The sequence below is a fragment of the Leguminivora glycinivorella genome, chromosome 9 (assembly GCF_023078275.1).
Source record: "Leguminivora glycinivorella isolate SPB_JAAS2020 chromosome 9, LegGlyc_1.1, whole genome shotgun sequence".
NCBI classification, from domain to species: Eukaryota; Metazoa; Arthropoda; class Insecta; order Lepidoptera; family Tortricidae; genus Leguminivora; species Leguminivora glycinivorella.
Genome location: NC_062979.1, coordinates 7,097,538 through 7,123,619, shown reverse-complemented (window position 1 = coordinate 7,123,619; position 26,082 = coordinate 7,097,538). Strand labels below are relative to the sequence as shown.

Here is a 26,082-nt window from a genome sequence, read left to right as displayed (position 1 = left end):
CAAAATTGTGAAACGTAAGACTTTCACATTCTTTTTTATATTTATATTATATTATACTTGATTTTTCAAATCATATCTAAAATACATATACATTATTTACACTTTTACACTACACACTTATAGCTCAAAATGAAACGTATTTATTATGTAGGAATAGACACAAAATTTTCAATACTGTCAATCTGACAGTTCCCTTCTGACGTAGAACAATTTATTTCATTTACGTGTTTATACGTTTACGAAAACTAAATCTGCCCATGCGTATTGCTGTGGCTATGCCACTAAACAATGTGTACCCGGAAATAAATAATTAGTGCGACTCACAAATTTACACGTACCTAACATAGTACCAATATTCTCTTAACTTAATTTGTTTTAGTAAAAATATTAGCACCATGGATCCCTTTATAATTGCGGCAATTTTGAGTGCAATAGTTATAATAGTTTTATCTGTTGCCTTTCTTCGAGTAGTTAAAGTCAAACCTCAACGTAAGTATTAACGTTTATTGTAATAACTTTAATCGGCTATCTTTTATTCGAGATAATGGTGTGACCTTTCACTTTTGTCAATTAATCTTTATTTATTTGTAGCTGGAGGAGCAAGGCCTGTTCCGCAGAGAGAAGGCGGGCCTGGAAGGGTACAAGCGGTCAGGAATCAAAGGGCGCGCATGAGAGCTAATGGTGAGTTGCTTTCGGAAATTTAGGATACAATATAGAGATAACTACAATTCTATAGCCTGACCACAAATATATGATTATTGTCAGGAGGGCGCTGTCATTCTCATGTATGGGGTCACAGTTCAATTTAGCTTTAGTATGAAGAAAATAGTGATCAAATGAAACTAATGAAATTTCACAACATGGAGGACATATATTTACATAGTCTATAATGTATATATATGTCGCAGGCCAAAACAGAGATTTCATCAAATCACTAAGGGATATGATCAAATCATGCAGGATGTCAAAATGGCCAATCCATTTTATCATTTCTCTAGAAAATTTCAGTCATTTGACTAAATCCCTGACTCTGTTTAGTGAAATCACAAAATCGACCAATAGACACGCCATGTTTTGTCATATCCCTAGATTTGTTTAGGGATTTGATAAAATCCCTGAACCACATCAGTAAGTTGACAAAACGAGCTTATTAATCAAACTAGTTTTATCATTTCGCTAAACAAGTTCAGTGAAAAGACAAAATGTTTTAATAAATATGAAAATAATTTAAAATGAAACATTTTTAGATTAGTTTCTTCAATTATTCTATTTTTTTTCTTATTTATAGAAAACCAAAAACTTATTTGTCTAAATAAGTATACAGCTTAATAATATACAGCTTTTATTTTAGATGGTTTAATAAAGTTCTTCTACAATTACTTCTTTTACTGTTATTACCTAAATCACAGTGTACAAGCCTTATAGATTTTTCGAACAGGTAAACTTGAATGAAATTTTCAAGTATCTATATTCTGATTTGTTTAAAGCTGCCCGGAACCAAGCTGCTCTAGAGGAAGACGAGCCAGCAGTGGCTGATGAAGAACATGACGAAGGCCAAGATGGTCAGAGAGTGGACTTTGATGATAAAATGGGAGCTAAGGTACCTTACTTACTGTTTACTGCTAGCTTTTGGCTGCTGATATTTTGTCTGGTTGCCTTTGGCATAGGCCTCTCTCTCTATATATATTTATTCATGATTCTCTCTCATATGCTTGTCTTCAGGGCTTCAGCTACCTGCTTTAACTCATTTTCCCATGTCATTAACGTAACTATTAAACTATAAGTTGTATACCAACGTATATGAGATGAAGAGGGAGACAGAAGACAGTGTAGTTCTATCTATTTAGCCCCTTTTTCCTGAATTAGAGTATATCTCTTAATTCAGTGTGCCGGTTGGCAAAGGCCTCCTCTAGCTCTTTCCATTGGGGTCTATTTTGGGTCAATCTACCCCACTTCAGGCCCACTGTGAGACTGAGTTCATCCTCCCATCTTGTTTGAGGTTTCTTCTGGCACCTAGTACAAACACAGACGGTGTAGTTAGCAAAACTTAATACTTTGTTGAATACTTCATTTACAGAAAAGAGCTAAGCTGGAAGCCAAGCTCGAAAAGAAGAAAGCGAGAGAAGCTGAGGAGCAAATGCGCGAGATAAAGAAGAAGAAAAATGAAGAACTTGAAGAGGAGAGAAAGAAGATTGAGGAAAAGCAAGAGGTAACATAACAAATAATTTATTTAAAATATCCCTACTATTACTCAAAAAACTGATATTATCTCAAACATCAGCGGGAGAGAATGACCACTCTCGATGGGCCGCTGGATGTTGCTGCTGGAATCAGGTCATCATCATCCTCCTTGCGTTATCCCGCAATTTGCCACGACTCATGGGAGCCTGGGGTCCGCTTTGACAACTAATCCGGAATCCGGATTTGGCGTAGGCACTAGTTTCTACGAAAGCGACTGCCATTGCCATCTGACCTTCTAATCGTAGGGTAAGTAGGTCTTATTGGAATTAGTCTGGTTTCCTCACGATGTTTTCCTTCACCGAAAAGCGACTGGTAAATCTCAAATGACATTTCGTACATAAATTCCGAAAAACTCATTGGTACTATTGGTTGGAATCAGATCACTGGCCCTAAACATTTTAACAGTTACCACGTAACGTTTGGCCACATTATTAATAATTTACTAACGTAACAGATCCACTTGCCCGCAAAACGACAAATACCTACGCTTTATTTAACTAATACTACTAAGTTACTACGTAGAACTCAGAAGAATAGTAGGTACGTGCCACACAGGCGCGTGTGGCACCCCTCGGCCACTTGCGTGTAGGTACAGTCAACCAATTGGAACCCTAGGCCACTCTACAACCATGTCAAAATAACAAGCGGTAAGACCACAGAACTTTATTTATATAGAAGAAACAAGTTCATCTATTTGTATAGGGGCCGAGCGTGTCAAATTTTGTACTGAAGTTGTTTCTTGCCTGTAATTTTAAATATGTCTCAGGCTCTTGATTGTTCATAATTTTTGTGTTGTTGCAATTGAATATCACGTAACGAGGCATTTTTTATGTTTTGATTGACTTCAACTTACAAAAATTGACGCCCGAAAGCTGCAAGCTGCGAGTAAAGACGGACAACTCAGTGGATTTCACTGAGTTCATTTGACACGCTAAGTAGATACGTTTGCTTGATCTATGGTATATATGACATCTGTGGGTAAGACATTTCTTACCATCTGATTTATAACGTCACTAACTCACTATGACATAGTTCTATAGTGGCTTAGGGTTCCAATTGGTTGACTGTACTTAACGCGCGACCCGAGCGAGTGACGTAGCCTGGTTTGGCGCCTTCTACTTAAACCGTCATGAATTATAAGGTCGAACTCTCTTTTAAATAGTAAATGAATGTAGGTAAGCACCTAATTAATAAAACTACCGTGAGACACTAACATATTAAACACTCCGTAACGAGTAGCATTTTCATTGAGCACGCGCGATGCCAATGGTATCCCGATCCCGACGCAGACTGCGTCAAACATGTCGAGCGACCTTCGACAATTTTACGTGAGTTACCGAGAGGAGGAGCAGGAGCGAGAGTCGCTGCTCAAGGACTTTGTTGATCATATCAAGGTATGTGGCAACTAACATCTCGATCACTATCATACACTCTCGGTAATGGGACCTTACTGTGTAGAATTATAAAGCCTTGACGCAGTTGTCGCCTGCCTTCGCTTAGGAGCGACAGCTTTGAGGAGGACGAGGACCGGGAGTCGCTGCTCAAGGACTTTGTTGATCATATCAAGGTATGTGGCAACTAACATCTCGATCACTATCATACACTCTCGGTCATGGGACCTTACTGTGTAGAATTATAAAGCCTTGACGCAGTTGTCGCCTGCCTTCGCTTAGGAGCGACAGCTTTGAGGAGGACGAGGACCGGGAGTCGCTGCTCAAGGACTTTGTTGATCATATCAAGGTATGTGGCAACTGACGACCGGTCTGGCGCAGTCAGTAGTGACCCTGCCTGCTGCGCCGCGGTCCCGGGTTCGAATCCCAGTAAGGGCATTTATTTGTGTGATGAGCACAGATATTTGTTCCTGAGTCATGGATGTTTTCGCTTATGGAGTATTTATATATTATATATATGTTGTCTGAGTACCCGAACACAAGCCTTCTTGAGCTTCGCGTGCCTCAGTCAGGACTGTGTAAGATGTCATATCAAGGTATGTGGCAACTAACATCTCGATCACTATCATACACTCTCGGTCATGGGACCTTACTGTGTAGAATAATAGAATTATAAAGCCTTGACGCAGTTGTCGCCTGCCTTCGCTTAGGAGCGACAGCTTTGAGGAGGACGAGGACCGGGAGTCGCTGCTCAAGGACTTTGTTGATCATATCAAGATATGCTACCAACTTACCACAACTTGGGATGGGGCTTTTTGTGTGGGATTATGAAGCCGTAAAACCTGCCTTCACTTTGGAAAGCGAAAGCTTTGAGGCCGACCGGGATTAGAAGTCGCTGATCAAGGACTTTGTTGATTGATCATATCATAAGGTACCTGTAACTGTGGCAACTTCAAAAACCAGTGTGGAGAAATCTCGGAAAGATCACTACTCATCACATCCGAAGGTATAGCAGTTTTTCATCCTCAAGCCATAAATATCCCCAGGACGAACACTAGTTAACAATAATCTTGATTTGTGTTTCGAACTCGAACATCGAGTTATGGTTCTTCAAATAGAAGCAGTCGGAATATTTATATATTGTATATGTAACGTAGTCTTCATCATCATATTTAAGTTGGTAGAATTGTCATAGAAGTTCTACCCGTTTTTTATTATTTTTGTTTAAGTATGTAGATTTAAATATTTCAAAAGAGAGTAGGGTTTCAAGTTAGTTATTATTTTTATAATCAGCATTACCCAACAGGGACCGTATGGATACCCTTAAAAACGGTTTTGACCGACTATTTTACGGCTACCCGACCGTTAATTGACATTGCTGTCATCATGTAATGGGTATCATCAAATATTTTTTCGGGGGTGCTGATTTAATTTTTTTTTATTATTATTATAAATGGGCTTACTCTTGGCAACAGACTAGCCAAAGGCAAAGACGTGGCCTACGATGGAGTGAGCTCGCCCAGAAGATGCCTGTTCACACTTCACTCTTGATTTGAAGGTTGCCGGGTTATAAGAGCTCATAAATATAGCCGCCTAGTATGAATTAAATACCACTTTGGAATCTGAGATTGCTGACTGTCACTTTGACACAAAAGAGGTCATGGGTGTGGTCAAATAGGTTCTCGGGGGTGATGATTCCAAAATTAATAATCAATCTGGAATTTGACATTGCTGACTGTCACTTGACACAAAAGTCGTCATGAGTGTCGTCAAATAGGTAGGTTTCTGGGGGTGCCAAAATTAATGACCAATTGGAAATCTGACATTGCTGACTGTCACTTTGGCATAAAAGTCGTCATGGGTATCGTCAAATATGTTTTCAGGGGTGCTGATTTCAAAATTAATGACCAATTTGGAATCTGACATTGTTGACTGTCACTTTGACACAAAAGACATCATGGGTGTGGCCAAATAGATTCTCAGGGGTGCTGATACCAAAATTAATAACCAATTTAGAATTTGATTGTGCTGGCTGTCATTTTGACACAAAATTCGCCATGGGTGTCATTAGTCGGTTTTCGGGGGTGCTGATTTATAGTATTTTATGCAACTGGTGGTTAAAAGAGGTCAAAAAAGGTGAGTGGCGTGGGTAACAATTTGAGGCGAAGCCGAAAATTGTTAATAAAGACGCCACGAGCATTTTTTAACTCAGTTAAACACCGTTGCATACAATACTTTTTCTACGACCAAGCACTTATTTTGAAAGAAAATTATAAATCAACAAATACCTACTTTCAGTCATCTTAGTTATCTAGTGGACCGCCTACCATTTTGAATATGCAGTTTCAGTGCAAACATGAAAATAAAACTGTCTATGGAATGGTTCTTTGAAGCCTGGCCACCATTGAGGTATAATGTACTAGAGAGGACACGGCGAACAAAAAGTTTGCGCCACGAACATAAGTCCAGTGGACTTATGTTGCCTCAGCCAGTCTCTGCGCGTGGTGGGAGGAGGTTGTCTCTGACTGCACACAAATAAAATGAAAAAATGCCTTCCTGTGCTATAAGATACTGTTGAAGCCATACGAGAAAATCTAATAAAAGTGACGGTGTCACATTTCATCGGTTAGTAGACAAGCTATTTTGATCTAACTTAATTTAAGTAATTATTATAATGAAGGGACGGGCTCCTTAAACGCGATGCTATGGCCGCCATTTTGACAACTGGAATCATAGATGAATCGCGCAGACATGACATGCAGGTAATAAGGTATAATAATTGTGATCATATTCTGTTTTCAATATATAATATAAAAATATTTATTTCAATTTCTAGTTTTGAATATTGCACGGTTCTAATACGAATTTTAGTCGATAATATTATACAATAAGCATGATTTTGAATTATTTATGAATTATTCTCATTATTGACGAAAAATAGTGACACCAAAACTGAAATAGTATTATAGTATTTAATGCAACCGGTGTTTAAGGGAGGTAAAACAAGGTGAATGGCGCGATTATTATTCTGAGCGACAGAAACTTACAAAAGTAATTTTATTCAAAGGAAATTAAAATTTATGAAAAAAACAATTACTTATTTTTATTTCACTGAGTAGAAATTGAATATAACACAATGTATAATAGTGCTAAAAGTAAACTACTTAGTATTTCACACACAAAGTGTAAAACAAAGGTCTACACTAAAAGTGTCGCGTCTAGGTGGTCAAGTCTTACTCTATGACACGGTTCGCTTCACGCGCATGCGCCTCGCGCTGCCGCCGCTGCCGGTCGGCGCACAGAATATGTTAAGACGAATCGAGCCGAGTTGAATCGAGTTCTCATACATTTGAATGCGATTCGACGCGTCGCCAATGAACGCAGCAGAAAACGAAGGAGTCTCGACTCTGCGAATTGGTTTGTTAAGTTGGTAGCAATGTATTTACTGAACTGTAACAGCTATATCGTGCTACTTCTACTAAATGTTTTCAGGGTATAGACTAGATAGACTTGTCCTGACATCTTTTATGTAGGGTTTTTAAGTTCTATGCACGACCTTGTAACTCACGAATAACAGTACGGGAGTAGAAAAAAAATTAAAGACCACTTTGGAATCTGACATTGCTGACTGTCACTTTAACACAAAAGTGGTCATGGGTTTGGTCAAACAGGTTCTCGGGTGTGCTGGTAGTGATTACAGCAAAACCCAGACATTGCTAAGAAATGTTACCAAACTAATTCACGTACTACCTTTACTTCATAGCAAAGTTTCAAAAACAAATAAGTAGTTGGATTTATATGAGCCTGTAATATCGTGACTAAATTGGACCTGAAAAGAAAAGGTTATGAACCCCATCTACGGGACATATGCCGGTCTTGCCTTATAAATGGAAAAATGCTTATATGTTTAAAATTTCAACGTTATTTTATTAATTATCTAGCACATTCTGCCCTGTTATTACGTAAAATAACAATGATCATGGTTTTGGAACCTAGTCTCATATGAAATTACGCGACAACAAGCACTAGACGGTCTTTCTGTACTCATCGCGGGAGGACGGTCAACCCGCCGGGCCTTAAAAAACGTGATTTTTATGACTTAAAATTACCTTATTTCGCCAAAATACTATAAAAGCTTTGTAAAATATAATATTTGCTATCCCATAGGACCATGCGCATTACGCCAGACTAAATTAATTATAGAGTTTTATCCACTCAAACTTTATTTCAAATAAACTATGCCGGTCTTGCCCGCACTGACCTTAGTTCTAATCTTTACCCCCTTTAGCCTTTTGACCGCCCTAGACGGCTACAACTGTCAACTTTGACAATGCAATAGGGACTTACGCGGGCTTCCGTAAAGTGCAATTGTGCTAATGGCGATCACCTGATCTCCGGGTCAGGCATATTCTATCGCGACAGGCGTTCAAAAATTAATACTTTATACTGACATGAAAACTTTTTACAGTCCCAGAAAGTCGTGTTGCTCGAAGATCTGGCCGCGCACTTCAGGCTAAAGACCCAAGCCGCCATAGACCGGATAACAGACCTGCAGGCGTCCGGCGAACTCACCGGGGTGATCGACGACAGAGGGAAGTTCATTTATATCTCGCAGAAGGAGCTAGAAGATGTGGCCAAGTTCATCAAGCAGAGGGGCAGGGTCTCGATTACGGAGCTAGCGGAAAGCAGTAATGACTTGATCAATTTGAATCCTGTGCCACTGTCTACCTGATTCCAGAGCCATAATTTTAAGAGGATAGGATAACACACTGTATAAGGCCAGCCAGTGCACACTGGTTGCGTATGCGTCTGTGAGATGTGAATATAGCGATCTCTAAGAGTTCTGAATGAGTCACGGTTATTTTCATAGACCGTGATTACCTTTTTGATATTTGTCAAAAAGGTAATCACGGTCTATCTCCTGGTCAATATGTCTAATAGCGATTTCTATAAGAGTCTGCATACTGATTCTGTAATGCTTGCACGGTTCAAAATTTTAGCGCTCGAACGCACACGCAGCCGATGGTCTTTGGGCTTTATTGTGTGTTATCTGCCTAAAAGTTGCATAGTTGTGTATTTTTATGAATTGTTGAGGGAGCTAAAAATTATTTTCATATTTTGTTATACTGTGTACGTACATAGACCATATAAAGAAGACAACAAAGTTCAAAGAAATATTTATTAAAAACTCATGCACTTATTCATTTGTTTCATAACCAAACATATCCTTCCCCTTTTCCAACAACAATAATGAGGATTCCCGGATTCTATCCAAAATTTCCATTAGCTTATCCTTAGTGAATACTTTGTAGAGCCCTCTGTTTTCTCCTGCAATCAAATTGCTGAGCTCCACAGCTTCTTTATGACTTTCTACATCATCACCACTTTGAAGAAGTTTCAGTATCAGAATAGTTGCTTCTGGAATACACAGGCGTCTCAAAGTCTCCAACTGTTTGGACCTTTCAGACTTCTCATCCTCACTGAAGTTTGAAGAGGAAGAGTTGTCAAATTCATCTTGAAGCCATCCTCCAGGGAAGAGCAGAACATTGTACAACAAGCTCTTAGTATGTTTCAATTGATGAAGCACAGCATTCATCCACCTTGCCTTCTGTTGCTCGGCTTGAGCGCATTTTTGCTCATGGTACACCTTATCAGCAAATGACGCGTCAGCTGTTAAAGGATCAACATCTTTAGGCTTCCCGCTGATGAAATGCCTGTACCAAGTTGCAAAGCCTTCTAAAGCTTCAAGGTAAGCCTTCAGGCACAAGTGCTCACGCAGCTCAGAGGAATTTTGAGGGACCTTGTTTACAAAGGATGGCAACAGCTGGTTTACATTTACAATACAGGCCGATGCGGCATCTGTGTTACCAATGAAGATAAAAGTACGTATCATAGCATTGCTCAGCCAGAGAGCCTCCACCACTTGATTGGGGACCAAAGCCAACCATTCTAGGGATGACAGCCCTTTAGTAATCAATGTCTTATCTTTCTCAACTGTGGTTGTTTGGTTGAACATCATGTCAATATTGCCATAGCCTTGTTGAATTTCAGAAATGGCTCTCTTGACAGCAACTCGAGCTGAAGCTGCCACATCTATTCCAGCTGTGGAACCAGCTTTCACAACCTCTTGTCTATTCCCACTATTGCTTACATGGTCCATCAATTCAGCATATAAGATCACTTGGCTGTCTTTTGGCACTGTAGAAGTATAGTAGGCTAGGAGCTCAGGATGATCCACTGCTCCAAGAGTTGTCTTTTCAATGAGCTGTGAGACATATTTCTCTAATATTTTGTCTCCAATGTCATGTTGAGGATCTTTTCCCATTTGCCGGAGTACCAGGATGAGATGAGCTAGGAACCGGATAAATTGTTCATCTCCACTCTCCAGCCATTCCAATGAGTCTTGCATGATAGCTCTGACATGACCCAGCATCAGGTAGCGCTGGCAAGTCTGGTAAGGTGTCTCTTTCTTTCCATCCATGAGGGCATTGACAGCACTGAACACTTGCTGCAAAGGCATCTCCTCAATGTGAAGCTCTGACTGCACTAGTTGTAAGACATCTGGCTCTGTTGTGTTAGCATCAGCTGTGGCATGATGCTCATGCAGAAATCTGTCTACCCTTGCCTCAATTTGTGTTCTCAAGTGAGCCCAGAGCAAATCTTCCCAGTTTCCTTGACATGCTGCAATAGTACTAGGAAGATGTCCACAGAGGATACCCATTGTAGCTCTGTAGTAGATATTCTCAGCAATATTGGTTGCAATCCCCAAGGCACACCATTTCCACAAATCCCGTGATGGATTACCATAAATTTCAAGATTGCTGTTAGGATCTTCTCTCGGAATGTAGTGCATCAGTCTCCACCCCTGCATGGCGGCCCCGCGCCAAGCTTGCCCAGCACTGAGACACAGTGAAACAGCATCTTTAAACTTACCACATCTTACTTCAGTGAAAACACGCTTGCATAGATCGCTGTCATCTTTCTGGTCATCAGTGTGAATAGTCTTCTTCTGCCGTCTTGGTGCATCTGGATCTATACAAGTAACCATGTCCTTGGCTTTCTCCTTGTTAAACAAACTGGATCCAATGAGTAAGTGATGCAGCGTATTGCTCCAGTGAACATTATTTGGAATTACCGGCGCTACATTGGCCGAGGCCTCATCTTGGTATGCAGCCGAAGCTTCCAGCCAGTCCACCAACAGTTGCAACAATCGTAGTTCGGAATTGCTTTGAAATAAGGCACCAACTAAATCTTGCTGCGATAACATAACCTCACTTAACAAACTTTCTAAAGATTCTGGATGTTCCTCAATGGAGTCACCATATAAGCAGTGCAGAAGTTGCCAAGTGTTTGCTTCTTCACCCAACCAATAATTGTGCACATTGTATCGGTTCCATGGCTCTACCTTTTCCAGGGACTCCCGGCACTTTTGACCTAACTTTGCCATTGTTTCCAATACGTTGCTACGGTGACTCGAATGAATAATCTCAAAAAAAGCTTCGCTTAAACCTTCACTGGGGTTGCCGGGGTTGATCAGCACTGAAGATTCATCGAGTACTTGCCTTAAACTTGTGTCATTGAGAGTTTTGAATATGGAGGTATCGTTAAGAATGGGCGACATATTCAGTGTATCATCTCTCGGCAACAAAGCCCTCGTACGTTTGTTCCGTAGCGGCGTATGTTGCGTGGAGTGAAACTGGGCAGATCTGTCGAAACTCATGGCTGGAGATTTTGATAATACTTTAGCTTTTGTATACAAAACAACCGACTTGATTAATTTCCCACTTTCATATTCTGCTCTGACCGCACCGCCGTCGTTAGCCGCTTTGATTTGACAGTTGTTTGACAACTAGTTTTTTTTTTCATATTTTTCGAAAACTGACTTGGGATTCAAGGGACATTACCATGACTACTATAAAAATCAAATAAAAATAAACATTTTAAGCAATAAAAGTAATAGATAAATTTGTAGATGTTTGTTTTAATCATTATAAATTCTAAATTAGTAAGAAAATACTATTTTTCAAATCACAACAAAAAAAACTGACGTACTATCCATCACTCAACTCTGTTCAACTCCCTTCTCTCCTTTACCCCTTGTCGTTGCGTGCGAAGGTGAGGTCGTAGACTCCTAAGATATAAATAAATATTATTTTCAATAATGAGCAATTGTCTAAATCGTATTCTTTATTAGAAATACATTATTATATTTTACTGACTACTTTGCCTAAATTTTGCTTTTACTTACTGAAACTTTTCTGAACTTGCAAAGCCTACTTTGTGAAGATCAAAATTTGAGATTTTCTATAGGATTAAAAGAAGAATGCTGAAAATTTATAATTTTTAATTGTTTGTACCATGTTAAACTTTGTAACAGTCCGGAAATTGGGGGAATCTTAGTAGACCAGGTACCTACTTATCCTAGCTACATAATAAGTAGCTAGAAACTGAACTTCACATTTATTTACTTTAATAAAAACCTCATCTGAAGCCTAAAATAAATCCAGAAATGTTTGTATCATACTTTTAAATAAAGATGCATTAATTTACAAAACCTGCAATACATGATATTTTGAGTAGGTAGTGTTTATAAAATCAAGGATTGATAAAGATTTGGCAACAAACAATCATATGATTCCACTTCTTTCTTATTATGATTTAAAGTAGGTAAGTAATCCTTTAGTAATACCTAATTGTGGAACAACAACTAGGTACTGCTTGATGAAATTGATAAAACAATAATTTATATAAAACTGTGTGTGTAGCTACTATGGTTATGAAAATAACGAATAATGAGTATTTTATTCTAAGACTAAATCAACAGTGTTTGCTTTCCTTTTATAAAATTAAACAATAAAAACTAACAGATTTTGAATTTACAATAGATTCATTTGATTGTTGTGTTATGTTGACCTCAATTATTTTTGATTAAAGAGTTTTAGTTTTGCATATATACAAAATAATAAGACATTACATATTTGCATAAATATTCCTTTTATTTCAGTTGTTCAATAATTTTCATTTAAAAATTGATATTTTATTATTTTGATTATCCCTAGATTGGTCTGGGTATGGGTACAACATTCTATAATTCATTAAATCTTTCCAAATCAAACATAAAAAAATGAATCTTCTACTTACATCATTTAAAGTAGGTATATATTTCTTTTAATTTTATTCAAAATTACCTTATGTAAAGAAATTGTTCAATATAATGAAATGAAATGTGCATTTGTAAAACATTCTATGTTATACTTATATTGCTTGATTTTTTTGATAGGTACTCAGTATTTATATTATCTAAACATAACACATCTATTTCGTTATATTTGATTAACTAATATCACAGACTGCAAGGTACCCATATTTTTTTGTTTATGTTGAGGTAAATCTAGATTTAACAACACCTTCTCGATACAATATTTAAAGAAGTATCTCGATACAATTTAGTAAATATGCCCGTTGTTAGCAAAGTTTACTTAAAGCCTCTAATCACTAATATATGAGATGTTGCAATAAATATTACCAAAGTTATTTAAAATTAATTGATTTGGCTCAAACCATACTAAAAACTTTTAAAAACATGTACCTATGAGGATATTCTACCTATTTTGTTTTCAAACTTTCTGTCAATATTGACATATACTTTGCTGTGTCAAGCATCTGTCATTTCAAGTAAATTGTAGTCAGTCTAAAAGATGATTTAAAATAATATACTATTTAATAAGCACAGTAAGCCTATGTTATAATTGTTTTCTAGGTTGTAGAAACAAGGAAAATCAAAAATGGATATCCAACTAGCTCTGCACTTCATGAACATACTGATCTCTCAACAAATTACTGGGATTATTATTCAGGTGAGATAACAAAGTGTTCTTTACATAATTTTTGTATAAATTGAGTAAATTTTCGTTATTAATTTGTGAAAAACCTATCAATTAGATACATTATTTATTTTTTGTTTTTATAATCTATGGGAGAATCTAAAGCTCCATAAAAATCTATAAGCAAGTTTTAATATAAAAACTTGTATTCTGTTTCAAAATGATATTGATGTAACATAGTCTTATATAAAATTTTCATTTTTTTTACCACAAACTGTTAGAACAGCACAGCTATTTAATTGACTGTTTCATTTGTAAAATTGAATAAAATACTGACAAGATACTGACCATTAAGACAACAGGAGTCAATATTAGATTCTTAAAGCTGCAATAGTTTTTTTTAGTTACCTATTTTAAACTATTTACAGAAGAAATCTTTGGAAGAAATAGGGTATTAGCTACTTTCAAGAGTAAAACCATCTAACCACGGTTTATACACCTTTCTGAATAAATACAAACTAAAACTAAAATTAATTAAATATCCTTTAAATATCTGATCCATCCAATAATTTGTTTTGTGCTTGGTGTAATAAATATTTGTGCAAAGTTCATATTTTATCAATAGGCACAGTAAATAATTGGTATTTGCAGAAACAGACAAACAAGAAATAGAAAATTCCTGAGATTTTGTGATATTTGTGTAGATAAATGTTCAAATTCTATTATAGTAACAAGAATAGCTTGGTGCTCCAACTCAATAGGCAGAGCAGAGTAGCAAGCAGACAGACCATTCAGCGCGGAGCGGTCGAATAAACAAAATGTCACGTGACAGGTCCGTATTAAATGGAACGGAACGTAATTCAATCAGTAGTACCTACCTTACGAAAAACATCTCCGTATAACGGGACGCGGTTTGCGTTTTGATACCAATACTAGATCAATACATTTTTAGAAAAAAAAAATTAAATCGTTTTTTCGCAACCACCAAAAACATTATTTCTATGTTATTTTACGGATTTCATGAAGTTTAAATTCTCTATTTTCTACATAGGTAAATTATTATATCAAATAAATATCTTCTTAAGGTGTTTGAAGAAACGAAACGTTGGAGGCCGGAATTCAAGTAGATTCCTTTTATATTCAGGATTTTATTTAACTAACAAATTTCCAGGTATTTGGTTTTCTAAATTCCGCTTATTTATTAAGAAAATGTGTGGAAGCGAAAGATGAGTTATATTAATTCCTAACATTTCATCATCATTACAAATTTCAAAAGACGTGTCTAGATACAAGAAGCGTGGTTACTCGTTTGTAAAGAAGTTAAAACAACTAACTGCCTATTTAATTACACTGAAACTTTTATTTCAGACTTTTTATGGAAATTGAATATAAAATAAATTAAATTATTTATAGCTTTCATACGATATTATTAATACACGCGACCCAGTTTGTTGGGTTTATTAGATTTGATTTGACTTTACCGCGCAAGTACTAGACTCAAGGACGTAACTAGCCGTCTCTTTTTCACAAGTCTGCCTTTGTACGCTAACCGCGGCGTACGTTTCGTCACTGGAATACGAGGCGGATCGGATTGTTTTCTGTCCTCATTCCGCCATTATTATTTAAAAATTCAGCATTGTTTTATTTTCGTGCTCGGTGTTATTCATTCAACGCCAGAAAGTGATGTTATATCGTGTGACTGTTGTTCGCTGAAGTGTTGAAGTGTTACGTTTCCTGTTCGATTATCATACCGCCCGGACAGAAACAAGCAACTGCGATCAGCTAGCCCACTCTTTATCACGTGGGTCAAAATTCAAATTTTAGAGCTATGTCAGAAGTTATTGTCTCGTATGAGTATCTATGACGCTTGGTATCGATTTTGCATTGGGTACACCTAGAAAAACCGGCTTCTTATCGCATCTAAACGTTGTATATTTCAGGAGTGCGCCGGTCGGGCAGCTCGTTTCGGCCGGGGAACTGTGGAACTGGCGGGCGATTGACGGGAAAGAATGGTCAAATCGGATTGTGCAGTGCAGTGTAGTCAAGTGATTGTGTTTTGAAGTGCTGACTGTGGTATAGAGGAGCTCAGGATTACATAAGGGCGTTATGGGTGAGGATAACGGGGAAGTATAGCCGGGCGACGCGGGTCATGGCCCCGGGTCCCCGGCCACCCGCCGCCATGGACGTCCCGGAGCCGCCGTGCGCGCCGCCCGAGCCCCCCGACCTGCCCGAGCTCTCGGAGCTGACCCTTTCGCTCTCGCAGTGCGATCGAGCACTCGCATCCAGCTCCGATCTCGCCACGATGGACGATGACGATATGGGGATTCAGGAGCAGCCAAATCTCGCCAAAGACTCCCAAGAAATGGAGCAGATCCTCAATGATCTTAATAACACTGATCTGGGACAAGCAGACCTCCTTCAGGCTATCAAAACATTAGAAACAGGTGATGTACTTTCAACAGGAGATGCTGACTCCATATTTCCCTTATCTGGCTTTGATATGGCTGAACCGGTAGATTCAGAAAGTGATGCAAACACAATGGAGGAAAAAATAAAAGCAACACAGCTTCAGCTGGAACGGAGATGTGCATTTTTACTTAGAAGGATGAGGATGTTGCAAGCCAGAACATTAGGCAAAAGAGTGTCAGAGGAGGTGGCTCATACATTTGACAAAGCTATGAAAGGAGCCAGGAAAGATGGTGTAGGTAGACCAATGGGTCTGAAGGCATTTCTAAAGAAAGTTGAGACAACAGCGGCTTTGCAAGCCAGTGCTTCCTCTCGATCTACTTCAGTTCTCGGACCGAAATACTACAAAGCTGGAACCTCTAAAGGTGATGCATCAAAATCAGCATCAATAGCAATTCCGTCAGGGACATTGGCAGGTCTTGAGGACACGGCGGGGGCCCTGAGATCGCATGTGTCAGCTGTAAAGCATGCACTGGATTCTGATGCCACTGCATCTTCATCGGGGGCAGAGAGCAATGATGAGGCAGTGGTCTACAACAATCCTCATCAACAGCACATGCCTATGTAAGTTTTTTATACATTGCTCTGCGAAATTGCTTGTATATTTTCTTAAAACAATGTAATGAAATTTGATTATACCTATATGAGCATGGTTTGTTTATATTGATAAAAGTAAAAGTGCATGTTTATGTAAAAAAGCCCTCTTATGTTAGGATACTAGTACATAGTTTGATTACAACCATCATTGTTTCACTTAGTTTAATTCCTTTACTTAAGTCCTTCCATTATTAATACTTCTACTTCAATCTCAGCCTTTTAGCTGTTATTCATTCTAGGGCTCAAAGACTCCAGCTCATTACAACCTTTTTATACACAATTTCATCAGACTTCCTATATTATTATAGTGTTTCATAACACAGTTAACATACAGAAAGGATACACTACTTATTACAGACAAAATTTTTGTCCATATTATTTTTTAATAGTTAACCAGTTACTTTTATTTGCCACATTTAAATGTTATAGCAAGATTCTCTATGATTAAATGAATTAAATCTGAAGCTCTATACTAACAGCTGTGCCAGAGGTGTGTCATGACTGTTTTAATGTCATTATAACTGACTCATGCTAGATTGTTAGTAAACATGCAAAAGTATTTAAGTGCTTGTTAAATCTGAGTGCCTATCACAAGGATATGATCAACATACAGATTTTACCATTTAATAGTCTGCTTAGTCTAACAAATGTGCTAAGATCCCACAAAGAAATTTAATGGTGATGATACTGATGACACCTAAAACATTAAATTTCAATTCTTACACTATCCATGTCTAAATAAATTGGAAAACTTTTTACTTTTTGGTTTTTCGCAGCAAATATCGAGGAATCTGCACCATTTTTACTAAAATTAAGTTTATTCAAATAAAAAGTTAACTTTTCTCTTTCTCTGCATAAATGTCTTCCTGTAGGCCTAGCACATGATTACCGCGAGAGTATGTCGCTGTAAAATGACTGCTCATCCTATGTCATTGATACAGTTAGAACTGTTAGAAGAAAACTTGTGATCTATCTTGCGGCGACATACTCTCGCGGCAATCATGTGCTAGGCTAGGCCTATTGATAATCATGTCCAGCCATGTTGTGTTAAGGGATTGCACAACTTTCGTAAGATATCAATACTTTGGTCAGTCAAAACTTGACAAAATGCCAGCTTAAGTAGGTTAAGCACATTAACCTATCCCAGCCCTAAATGTGTGAACATTGCCTTATGCTAAGCCATTGAACTGTGAAATAACAGTAGCTAATTATGGCATACCATGCATAATGATATTATAGCACAGTTTAATGACCTTTATAAGGCCCCATGTCTATTGCATAATAGCAAGTAACTTTAAAAATATTTGGTTTGAAAATTCCTAGAACTACAATATTAGAAATTCCTAGAACTAAACTACAATATTAGAAATTTGATGTCTAAGGATTGGCCAGTCATGCTCACAGATTACAAGAATCATTTCTCAATATTTTATCGAATTAAATATAGAAGTTTCATCCAGAGGTAACATATTGCATCACCTTCATCTCTTGTTGTCTACTGTTCCTCTGTTGATCAATATGTTATACCTATTTGTAATAATATGTTCTACTTGTGTGTTCAAATTAAAACACATGGTGTTCAACAGTTCTGTGTCCTGTTGAGACTTGCTATGTTTGTGACCTTGAATGGTATGGTTCTAGTTAAGTAATCTCTAGTACCTTGAATGCCATAGCCTTAGGCATGTTGGATGAGTGAATGCCAGTATATATATTTAAATGGATAATTGGATACATTTGTATTGTATATTAATAAATAATGTCCCTTGTTTTCAAACAAACATTTACAAACAAAAAAATAGAAGTGAACAGTAATGTATGAAATGTAAATTATAATTAAATAATAACAAAGACAAACTTATCCCTTTAAAGGGATCTCTTTTACTTGACATTTGAGAAAAAAACTACTTTTTAGATTCCATTGAGAAAATAAATACCTAAAATTATGCCTAAATTAAATATGTACTTCATATTTTGTGGTTGATAATTTATTTCAAGTTAATACAATAATGATTAAAAGTTAAATTAAGTAACGTACCAAATATAAGTATAAAAACTGAAATTGTGATTATTACCATTACCTATTACCATGTGTTGGATAAAATAGTCGCGGCAATTTCGTGAAGTCATTGCCCCTTCACACATTGTTATCTGTTTACATTATCTGTGCAAGACTCGCCTGAATCATTTCCTTGCATGTTAAGCTAACTTGCCTATACCTATACCTACTAGCATATTTGACCTTTCTACATGATGAACTTGAACATTTTTAGCACTTTGGACTCCCGTAATTATCAACTTTCTACTTACTGTACATGCTTTATCTCATTGTGTTTGTTTTACAATTTATAAGAAGTTAAGAACATTCTTTTACGCATGTATGGAATGAAATACTAGTTTTTGCCCGCAGCTACGCTCGCGTAAAATTCGAAAATTGCGGAATGCTTCATACAAACTCCCAAATTTTAGGGACCATCCACACACAGGCGACGCATGACCTGAGACGCGGAACGGACGCCAGCGCCGCCCCACCCGCATGTAATTTAAAAAACGTCTCCTCAATACATTTTGTATAGGAAGGACGCGCAAGGGACGTCGCTTGGGGCGCGGCGCGTCGCCTAGGGGCGCGTCTTACGTCCTTCTACCTAAAAAAAAAACGTCAATTCGTCTCTCCGTTTTTGGATTGATTTTATGTGAGAAATAACTGGTATTTTTGTACTATTTACAAGAAATGTAGCTATTAATAACTGATTACATTAAACATAAATCTCATAATCATACAAAAACTAGGTCATATCTTTACTACCCTTATCAAGATCGAGTTCGATAACTTGCGTATTTTTGAGTCAGAAATGTCCACTTCTGGGCGCGTAGCTAATCCAAAGAAACAACTGTATTATTTATTTTGCCTGTATCTTCTATTACTCATTGGAGTAGTCATCAGACAGGGATATTTGTTCACACATTTTTAGCTACTTTTTGTTAGTTTTGAATATGTAGTTTGATTTACTGTGTGTAACAGCCAAATTTTGATCGCCAATCATCAATTCATGCGTTAGTTGTTAAAATGTCTCAAGATTCTCAAGTGGTGATCTCTGGGGTGCCACAAAAAGACGCAATTATAGTTTCAAAGATTAGTTTGTCAACCTCTAATTTAGCGAACTATGTAATTATGTATTAATAATGTGTGTATCTGTGTGTGTATATGCGAACATGGTTTGGTATGATATCAGACATAACATAATGTCTCCTTTTCCCATTACATGATAAAAGTGTGCTAAGAAAAATCAGAAGCCAATCTCGCAGATTGTGGACCCATTTTGAGCTACTTTATCAATTACTGTGGTGTAGGCAAGAGATTGACATGGCAACTTGTCACTGCAATGTAATACCTCTGCCACACACTCGACGAGCGGCGTGGGAAGTAGGCAGGCATAGTGTGGCCGCGCTACTCGTCATGCCGCTCGTCATGATCCTCGTCATGCCCACCGTTCCCTGTTTTGTCGAAGGCCGGTAACAACCTAGTGCGATAATCGCGCGAGTAGGGCAGGTGTGTGGCCGGAGAGGGCAACATCGCGGCAGCGCGAGGAGCATAGTGTGGCAGAGGTATCACAATTTCGTTTTCTTTCAACCCCATAATTGCTAAGAGTGGCATATTAGCGTGATTGTAAGACTTCATTCACAACCACCCTCAGCACTGTAACTTCATTTATTTTCCTAGATTTAAGCCTACTTTGATGTTGTTGTAAATGTGTTTCGAATAAAGTCTCATTCATTCATTCAGTAATATTGTTCATGTATGTTTCAGTGAGAAACGCGCGCTGTGGTCGTACCAACGGGCACGCGCTTCCATCGCCGCGCGCTGGTGCTGGCTCCAGGCACAGGTCCAGGAGTTGGAGTACAAGATTCGGCAACACACTGATCTGCATAAACAGGTAAGATTGTATCTTTTGAATACTACTCAGCGTCCACACTCATGAGACGCATGTCTTGCGGCGCGGAACGGACGTCTCCGCCACGCCGCCTGAATGTAATTCAAAAAACGTCTCTTCAGTACATTTTGTATAGGAAGGACGTAAGACGCGCCTCCAGGCGTTGCGGCGCGTGGCGCACGCCGCCACGCGCCGCAACGCCTGGAGCGCCATGAGACACGCGACGCCTGAGTGGGGACGCTGCCTTACAACAGCATAATTTGCGGTCTCTCGCGCGAGTCCATACCACTAGATATCTGGACTCGCTCGCGAAGTTATGTTAAAATCACAACATCCACAATAATTTCTATAGATGCGTCAGTGACTAACTATACAAAGGTGAAGGGCATCACGAATTGCACGAAACGTATTACGAATTTCATACGAATTTTTGTGTGATCATTTTCCGATTTATTATGGTTGGTACTTTATAAGATAAGACCCAATACAAACAGAATTCAACCCAACTGCAACTTTTATTTCAACTACTCGTCAACAGCAGTTGTTTGCAGTCCATCTGTAATTCTGTATCACCCTTTATGAACATGTTCATAAGAAACTTGAATTAATTCAGTTCAATACATACATGATATTTTCCGCATCCATTTTTTTTTATAAACGTTCCTTTTTTTAACATTGTACACTGTAAATTCTAGCTTCCTTTTTATTTACGAATATTTTACGCTTTTACATAACTTCATCATGATCTGTATCATATTATCATTCATATTTTTAGATCAATGTGTAAAGATTCTCTGTATCGTATTTCTTTCTTTGTTTTGAAATCGAGTGCTATATGCAGTGACTCAATTGAAACCACATTCTTGTGGTATGATTAGGTACTTGTAATCGACCCGCGTAATATTATAGGCGTTAAGATATTTAAGATTTAGTCCTTCATGTTTAATGAAGTTAGGTTCTTGTGTTACTTACATTTATTTCGAACTAGCGTTTGCCCGCGGTTTTGCTCACGCTAAATTGTGGAACGCTCCATACAAACTTCTACCTCCTATTTTAGGGAAGTGGGGGGTCAGAAAGGGACAAAAAGTAGCCTATGTCACTTTCCATCCCTTCAATTGTCGCCACTTAAAAAATCACGTCAATTCGTCGCTCGTTTTTGCTGTGAAAGATAGTATGGATACCTATGCCCATTAGGGATCATCCACATATTACGTCACACCAAATTTCAGGTTTTTGGACCCCTCCCCCCCCCCCCCTATGTCACGCTTTTTTGTATCCCTTTAACAGGGCTTGTCACATTTAGTATGACCCCCCCTCCCCCTTACACTGTGACGTAATATATGGATGACGCCTTATTGGTACAAAGATGTTTGTAATTCTTTTTCTTAAGGTGGCTCGCTTAGGTTACCCGAAGTTCAGGCTGCGTTAGATGGCGTTAATCTTCAAATTACCAGTCTTATTTTTTTTGTGGAGTCGTACAGGCATTTATATACTTTCAATTATGCTTCGCGAACATTTAATATTAAAATTGACGTATTACAACAAACATTCAACTTCTCATTGTAACGTTAATCCCCTTAATGTAGATAAATTTACTATTTTACACTATTTCTAAGTACCACTCACACATACAAACAGTGTTTTTGTATTCCTTCTAGTCGATAATTTCACGCGGCGACAGCTTGTTTAAATAGCCTTGCGGTAAATACGTGCCATCGCATGATTTGCATGGAAGTACTGGGTTCGAATCCAGGACTTTTTCTTTTTTTTTTTAATACTACGTCGGTGGCAAATAAGCATACGGTCCGCCTAATGGAAAGCGGTCACCGTAACCTATGGACGCCTGCAACTCAAAGAGTGTCGCATGCGCGTTGCCGCCCCATTAGAAACTTGTACACTCCCCTTTGCTGCGTCTGCACAGCAAAAAGGAGTGTACAAGTTCAAAGGAGGGTTTGGGTTGCCGACGACTCAAAGGACAATAGACGGAACAAATTAGTTCCGTAAGTCCTCCCGTCGTCAGCACCCCGCACCCTCGTTGAGCTCTGGCAGCCTTACTCACCGGCAGGAACACAACACTATGAGACACTATTTTTTGTTTTATTATTATACATAAATGTATATGTACTCGTACAGTAGTTACTGAGCGTTTTCCACAAAAAAGATTAAAAACCTATTCTCTTACATGGTAATAATTTTTGGGTTCGTCGAACTCAGAATTTCTAACATAATTATCCTAATCTGATATTTTTAAAAATTCCAAAAAAGTATAGATAAATTTTAGTTTCTAAACTACCATTCGAATGATTTTTTTTTTCTAATTGTTTATTTTCGATGGAGCAAGGGTATTCAAATCGCTTTTGAAATCTTAAATTAGTAAATGAAAATGCAATAGTTAACTGAGTAACGTAATGCTTTAAAAACTCAAGTGGACTTTTTTAACCGACTTCAAAAAAGGAGGAGGTTCTCAATTCGACTGAATGTTTTTTTTTTTTTTTTTTTTTTTTTGTATGTATGTTACTCGATATCTCCGAGAATCGTGGACCGATTTTCAAAATTTTTTTTTGATCGAACCGGTATAACCCCGAGATGGTCCCATTGGCACCAAGTCAGGGTCTGATGATGGGATCCTGGAGAAATCGAGGGAACTCTTCAAATGTTATAGGCACATGTAATGTTTTTAGTCTATTTTTCAAAGGTACACCAGTATTTACGTCTGATGGTAATAATTTTATGTGGCTGAGCTGATGATGGAAGGTCAACTCCTCAATGGTTAGGAGTTTAAGGATAATTCTTTCACTACTGTACATGTATTCGGACTGATACATATAATATCACTAGGAACCACTAAAAATCAACTGAGCTGATGATGGAAGGTCAACTCCTCAATGGTTAGGAGTTAAAGGATAATTCTTTCACTACTGTACATGTATTCGGACTGATACATATAATATCACTAGGAACCACTAAAAATCAACAAATAAATAAACTTTTTAACAAAAAATAAAACCGCCTTCAAAAATAAGCGCGTTACAAAACACGGAGAAACTAAAAAGCCAAAAATAATAAACCTTTCAATTCAGATTTCTTATCGTATTGCAATAAGCTAAACATCCAAATTATAAACAAATCAATTATTTTTGGAGTCGGTACCAGCCTGTGTATGGTTGGGTGGGGCAAACAGGCAATAGCAAGGCGACGAACAGGTCTGGTACCGACTACAAAAATAATTGATTTGTTTATAATTTGGATGTTTAGCTTATTGCAATACGATAAGAAATCTGAATTGAAAGGTTTATTATTTTTGGCTTTTTAGTTTCTCCGTGTTTTGTAACGCGCTTATTTTTGAAGGCGGTTTTATTTTTTGTTATTTATCTAAGGAGTAATTTCAATAAAATATTATATTTAGCGATGGTATTAAAAGTTGTGTTTTATATCTCAACTTAATAAATAGAAAATCAAAATGACAATAAAAATATCAATAGGTTCTCTAAGATAAAATTGATACCTTCGGCTCTCCATTCTTGCTCGGTCAATAAAAAATACGAAATTTATATCCAAAAAAATACAAAAAGTTAATAGAATCCTGGGAATCGAACGCACCTTCACGGCGTGACAGACGACTGTACACCATCGACGCCATTACATAACACGCTGTTCCCGACGAAATTGGGCTTAATATATAATTAATTAAATATAAATAATAATGTCAAATCCATACTAATATTACAAATGGGAAAGGGTGTGTGTCTGTTTGTTTGTCCGTCTTTCACGGCAAAACCGGAGCGACGAATTGACGTGATTATTTAAGGGGATTTAGTTCAAGGGATGGAGAGTGACATAGGCTACTTTTTGTCTCTTTCTTACGTGAGCGAAGCCGCGGTCAAAAGCTAGTTTATTATAAATGGGAAAAGCTGGTTACTCTATAATCTGAAGTGGAAGAATTCGTTGTTTCACCAAAGATAATGTGTGTTTGTTTGTCCGTCTTTCACGGCCAAACGGAGCGACGGATTGACATGTTTTTTAAGTGGAGATAGTTGAAGGGATGGAGAGTGACATATGCTACTTTTGTCTCTTTCTAACGCAAGCGAAGCCGCGGGCAAAAGCTAGTACAGTACGGGTAGCATGGTCGCGCGATAGACGATAAAATATCAGGCCGTCCCTGTCGCACTATTAGTAAGTGCGATTATAGGGACGGCCAGATGTTTTATCATTTATCGCGCGACCATAATTGCCTGCCTGGACCAGATTATATTGATGATAATTATTATTTGTAACCATTTAGTGAATATTGTCTTCAGTTACCGCGATAGTTACTCATGAAATAAAAACTATGAAAACGGATTAAATCGCGTATAATAAGTTTAAAATTCATCCCGATGTTTCAAACACTTTAAAGCGTTCGTGGTCAACGGGTGACTGAGGAAAAATTACAATGTGCAAAAGCTACTCATATTCTTGTATATAACCATTTAGTTGTTGAAGAAAAACATTCACACAACAATAACATAGGTCAACCAGCTTAGTAAATGCAATACTTTACTAATACTATGCCCACACTATGACCTATGTATAATGTATTATACCAGACGTGTAATATTTTATTTTATCAACAAAGGCATAATAAAGGATTGTATTGTATTTTTGTATGAAAATAAAAAATAGGAAAGCAATATAGTAATAGTCAAATATTCCATTAAAAAAATAAAAAATACTTAATAAATCCATAAAAGTTCAAATGATTAAAAAAAACTTCGGATTAGAACCCACGATCTTCTGCATCATAGTCAGTCGTTTGACCGAGACGCCATTTCGATTTACATTAGCAGTGTCGAAATACACGATATGTATCTTTGTTGACAAAATGCGTCATTATTTCTGAGTCTGCTTGAGTTAACTAAACCAATATCTTTAAATAATTACTTGTCAAGAGCCAAATGTCACTGATGACAATGTCAACTAAAAATGCGCGAAATATGACGGCTCTGTGTCTGTACACAAAATTTGGCACGCACATTTACGTAAAATTAATAAAAAATTCACAAGGATTTGTCCATGATTTCTGTATGAAACAATGTATTTCATTCACTACCGCGACGACGGATAATGTATAGTAGATGTATGCGCATATTTTTATTTAGTTGTAGTGTGCGGTGACTAAATAAATGGTAGATGTTTTTTGTATGGAAAGCGAGCCACCTTAATTTGCTAAACTAAGTGTTATTGCTTGCTAGTTCATAAACTCATAAAACCAGTTCAAACAGTTTGATATCTGATGATGACTAATCGTCACTACTTTAAAAAAATCTCGTATCTCACGCTGTTCCTCAAAGTTAAAACGCAGTAAGTCTATATGCATTCCATACATACTTACTACAATTTTCTTTTCATTGACAGACGAAGATACAAGTTTTTTTTTTTAAGTAGTGACGTAATACTGAATGTATCGATCCCTATTGTATACATAAGTTACGACTTTTCCTGCTGTAATCAGGAAACGAATACTTGTATATTTTTTTGGTTGAACTTCATCAAATCTAACCACATCTTATCAGTCAATATAATGTTGATTGCCACATTATTTGGTTTACAATTATGAACCTCCAGGTCTTTTGTTATTGTTTTTCTTTTTTTGCA

At 37.5% G+C, this 26,082-nt stretch overlaps 4 protein-coding genes across 4 annotated transcripts in view; 3 read left to right on the top strand and 1 right to left on the bottom strand.

Moving 5' to 3' along the window:
• LOC125229619 (methionine synthase reductase) overlaps positions 1-26,082 on the top strand; it is a 309,939-nt gene that overhangs the window by 240,137 nt on the left and 43,720 nt on the right. The window lies entirely within an intron of this gene.
• LOC125229827 (DDRGK domain-containing protein 1) lies at positions 197-8,832 on the top strand. The gene is made up of 6 exons (XM_048134768.1): positions 197-489; positions 592-681; positions 1,488-1,600; positions 2,078-2,209; positions 3,585-3,635; positions 8,101-8,832. Exons 1-6 carry the CDS (start codon positions 396-398, stop codon positions 8,362-8,364), a joined length of 744 nt encoding a protein of 247 aa, XP_047990725.1. The 5' UTR covers positions 197-395; the 3' UTR covers positions 8,365-8,832.
• Positions 8,798-11,478, bottom strand: LOC125229613 (nuclear pore complex protein Nup107). Its single transcript, XM_048134496.1, has one exon. The coding sequence runs from the start codon at positions 11,350-11,352 to the stop codon at positions 8,830-8,832; it is 2,523 nt and encodes an 840-aa protein (XP_047990453.1). The 5' UTR covers positions 11,353-11,478; the 3' UTR covers positions 8,798-8,829.
• The window catches only part of LOC125229614 (KAT8 regulatory NSL complex subunit 1), a 29,364-nt gene continuing 18,280 nt past the window's right edge, over positions 14,999-26,082 (top strand). The window contains exons 1-2 of the mRNA XM_048134497.1: positions 14,999-16,486; positions 20,325-20,451. Of these exons, the coding sequence (XP_047990454.1) occupies positions 15,606-16,486; positions 20,325-20,451 (1,008 nt within the window). The 5' untranslated portion in view covers positions 14,999-15,605. The remainder of the gene's footprint in view (positions 16,487-20,324; positions 20,452-26,082) is intronic.